This window comes from Haplochromis burtoni, unplaced genomic scaffold (genome assembly GCF_018398535.1).
Source record: "Haplochromis burtoni strain Fernald_Lab_line unplaced genomic scaffold, NCSU_Asbu1 Contig_182, whole genome shotgun sequence".
NCBI classification, from domain to species: Eukaryota; Metazoa; Chordata; class Actinopteri; order Cichliformes; family Cichlidae; genus Haplochromis; species Haplochromis burtoni.
Window position 1 is genome coordinate 224,486 of NW_024582543.1, and position 4,306 is coordinate 228,791.

The 4,306-nt window shown below is 43.7% G+C and overlaps 1 protein-coding gene across 1 annotated transcript in view; it reads right to left on the reverse strand.

Moving 5' to 3' along the window:
- Positions 1-2,159, reverse strand: part of loxa (lysyl oxidase a) — a 7,144-nt gene extending 4,985 nt beyond the window's left edge. Inside the window, exons 1-3 of the mRNA XM_005934601.3 lie at positions 1,274-2,159; positions 861-969; positions 269-400 (exon numbers count right to left, since the gene is read on the reverse strand). Coding sequence (XP_005934663.1) covers positions 269-400; positions 861-969; positions 1,274-1,892 — 860 coding nt within the window. The 5' untranslated portion in view covers positions 1,893-2,159. The remainder of the gene's footprint in view (positions 1-268; positions 401-860; positions 970-1,273) is intronic.
- Between the last annotated feature and the right edge of the window lie 2,147 nt (positions 2,160-4,306).

Consider the following 4,306-nt stretch of genomic DNA (forward strand, 5'->3'; position numbering starts at 1 on the left):
CCCGCAGTATCTGGAGAAACAATCATCTCAAGCTCTCAAGCTTTTCTATACATGTGTGTCTTTTTCTTTTTTTTTGGTTCTTTGGGTTTATGGAAACCTCATATACCTGGAAAAACTGCAGTGCAGACACCTTAACAATTGTCTCGTGGAGACAAAAAGGAGCACATAAAGTCAGTTTGGGGTGTCAGTTTAATGCAACGACATGTCACAGAGACTCTTTGTCTGAGTGACGATGAGGTGGACAGCACTGGCATGACATTATACTCACTGGTGACAGCTGTGCCACTCCCAGGAGTAACGTGGCCTGTTGGGGAGGAAGTCTGCGGTGCCCTGGTTCTTGACTTTCTGAGGAAACCTCAGCAGCATGCGGCTATCGTAGTCTCGTGCTCTATAGGCGGAACTGTAGACAGGATACAAAGATAAAAAGATTTTAAACCCCCCCAAAAACACTATTATAGGTGGACACAGTGATGTCACTAAGATTTGTTTTCCCTGCTACATACCCTCTTCTGAGTTGAGCCAGTTCATGTGTAAATGGTGGGTGGAATTTTTTTTTTAAAAGGCAAAGTGGTTGTTTGGGTTAGTTTTCAATAATGTGTTTACCATTCAGGCTTTCTCTCCCAGAGGAGGCTATGATTAAACTTTTACAGAAATCCTCCACACCACCCCCTCTGCACCATCAGCGGCAGGATTTGGTTAATTTTACCTCATCTCATGCTCCCACTGGGCAGCTTTCACCCGCAAACACTTTAAAGTGGTTGTTATGGCTGAGAACTCTCTGAATCACACTCAAAAGCGGGTGCGCTTTTTTCTTTCACTTTTTTTTTTCTCCTCGTGGACCAGTCCTGACAGCAGTCTACCTTGACAAACAATTTTCTTCAGCCGCACATCTCAGGTTGTACATCGGGACTCTCTGGACGTAGGCCGAGGCTTGGATGTAGTATGGGTCAGGAACCAGATCAGGGAGACCTACAATACACCACATAATGATGACACATAATCTCCATTATAATGCAATAAAAACAGATCAACAAGTAGGAAATTTTTCACACATAAAAAGCAAAAAATGCTGAAATTTAGAGGCAAAAGAGGCACTAATTGACAAACTGGTTACTTGAGTGACTGTTTTTGATATGAAACATGCTTCCATCTTATGTTTTAATGTTAATATTTTGATATAGTAGCTATTCATATAGTTCCCTGCTCCACTCTGTGTTTAACAACTATCTTTCTGCTAATTCAAATGTCTTAAGGGCACTTTTCCCATTCTTACCGTACTGATGATACCTTGTGCCATATCCGGGTCTCGCTCTCTCCCTTGGTCTCTCGTAAACGTCATAGTAATTGTAATATGGATTATCGGTGTCAATGGACTTGTAGGGATCGTATGGATCGTCTCCCACCATCATGTCTTCTCTCCTGACATCGACCTGCTCTTGGGTATCATTTACTCTCCGGCTCCTCTGCGTCCCTGTGCGCTCACCGGGACGCGCTTGGTGATGCTGGCGGTGTTCCTGGCCTCTCACGAGCCTCTGGATCGGCAGCGGGAGGCTGCGCTGGCCCTGCGGGTTGGAGGCCGGCCGGGGAGGCTGCTGCTGGGCCACCGGTTGTCTCTGGGTGTCCGCATCCCGGATGATTGTGACAGGTCGCTCCTGCACTCGCTCCTGCGTTGCGCCCCTGCGTCTGGCCGGCTGATACTCAGACCCTTGGCTTAGAATGCTAAATATCTTGCCGTTGTGTGACCACTGTAGCGTCTGCCGGAGGGCCCCTCTTTGGTCATTCCCTTGCTGTGTTCCCGGATTCCTTTGAGACTGAGCAGCCTGCAGGGTGAAAACAAATAAATAGACCCAGGAGTATGCGTAAAGCGTTGTGCCAAACACGCGCAATCCCATTGTGCACACGGTTAAAGGAAACGGCGACAAAGCGACTGTTATAACGAGGTTGTCTTTGACTCAGTTATCCTTCATTTATGTCTGAAGGATACTCCGTGAGCAGTGAGGAAAAGCTAAGTTTCAGTGTATCCGTGTAAACTCATAACGCTCTGCAGCAGATGCGCTCTGTGAGACGACGGCGATGATGATGACGAGGAGGAGGAGTTCAGCATTTAGAGTTGCTGGTTCTGTTGCACAATCCAGTGCTGCTGCTCATATAACAACTGGAAGTGCTATCGTGCCCAGCCAAGAGTGTTTGATAACTGCTCAGTCTGGCAAATTTAACAGCAGTAAAACCTTTTTTCTTCAGCACAAAGAGGAAACACGTATGTCTGTGCATCACACAGACACAGCAGCAGACGAAAGCTTTTTTTGTGAATCCATTTCGTTTTAGTCATGATGAATAATATGTCCCATTTCTTTGAAATGTCTCTATACTGTCTCCATTCCTTTCTTTTTCCAGCCAGATTTATAAAAAGTCATGATAAACTTTTGTCCTGACTGTTGGATGAACTCCCAAACATACACCCTGCAACACCCTGTGCCAAAACTTTATTCACTCATCCATTATTTTTCTTTCATAGGAGAATTTCAAACCTAAACATGACTCTTTGATGGCCATGCAACACTTTCTGGGAAACCATCTGCCACATATCCACCCTCCAACCTCAACCCTAGCTGCACTGGAGCTTTGCTGAAAACGTGAAACACACATCACATGCAATTTTTTTTTGCAAAAGTCACAATTAGTCTGTCCCGAGGAACCTCTAGTGATACTTGATATCTGCTTGACTGTCTGGCAGCTAACTGCTAAACTCTGTTCTTCTGCTGATAAATCCAAGTCATTTGCTGCAGTCTAGTCAAATCACTGCCCTGGTGGTGACACCAGATGTATAATGCATATGTTGAGAAACTTAATCCACGGTTCTTTCTTTCTCTCTCTCTCTCGCAAACGAGGAAGTTTTTTCTAGCATCTACACAATTGACCGCAGGAAGCCTGCTGCTAAACCACAGTAAACGGTCACAAGGATTTTACAGCTTCTCAAATCGCAAAGTTTTATGAGAACAACCAACTTAAAGGGAAAGAATCTGGATTGTATTAGATTATATATGCTTCCAACATGTACAAATGCAATATATCTTTAAAAACACAAAATTCACAAGCAAGCAAAGTAGCTGCACGACACATCTTGATTCATTTTAGTCAAGTTGTGAGGAAAAAGGGAAAAAAAGAGCATTAAAAAAAGAATTAGACCTCATGTGACACATGGCTGTTTAATGAATACGGGAAAAAATAAAAACAAATTTTCTGTATCACAGATCATTTGGTGTCTTATTGCTAGCAGATGACTCCAAACAATACTGCATTTTATTTCTCTAAACAGTACCTGAAAAAGTTACAGGAAAATTCTACACCTGTACTCATTTTCTTTGATTTAGTTCTAGTTCTTGATGGGTTTTAAATCTGTGTCTGAAAATTAGGCAGAAAAAAAAATGTTGCTGAAACTGAAATCTGTGCCTGGGAGTTACCTTCAGCTGTGGAGTTAAGTGCCGGTCATTAGTGTCACAAAAAATGGTAATAACACTATTTAGAACATTTAACCTTTATTTCAGTTCACACACAGTTTGAAAGTGAGCACCAACACTGGAGCAGCTTATGGTTGTTATTTTGGGGGTTCTGGGTTTTCCTCAAGGTTGTGTCATTGATGATGATGATGATGATGATGATGATGGGGGGTAATTTAAATTTCTTGTTTTCTCTTTCTTTTTTCATCCCCAAATGACTTGTGTCACTTGTTGGAGGAGTTAAGCACTATGAAAATCTTCAACCTTTACAGGGTGTTTTACATATTCACCATAAAAGTAACAAAAAAAGCCCTTATACACACTTTTCCTCTGCCCACTTTAAGGCTGTGAAATTTCCAATTTTCCAATCACTTTTTGGATGACAACACCAGGTTGTTTTTAAACTTCACAACCCATCTCATTAGGACCTTTTGAGCAGTGACATTTTCTTCTTCTTCTTTCAGCTGCTCCCTTTAAGAGACCCGGAGAGGGTCATCAGCCTCCATCTCTCCATGTTACTACCATGCTCCTCTGTCACACCAACTCTCTGCATTGTCCTCCCTCACTACATCAATGAATCTTTGCTGTGGTCTCCCTCTTTTCCTTCTTCTTGGCACCTCCTTATTCACCGTTAAGGGGCGATCGTGGCTCAAGTGTTGGGAGGTCACCTTGTAATTGGAAGGTTGCCGGTTTGAGCCCCGGCTTCGACAGCCTCGGTTGTTGTGTCCTTGGGCAAGACACTTCACCCGTTGCCTACTGGTGGTGGTCAGAGGGCCCGGTGGCGCCAGTGTCCGGCAGCCTCGCCTCTG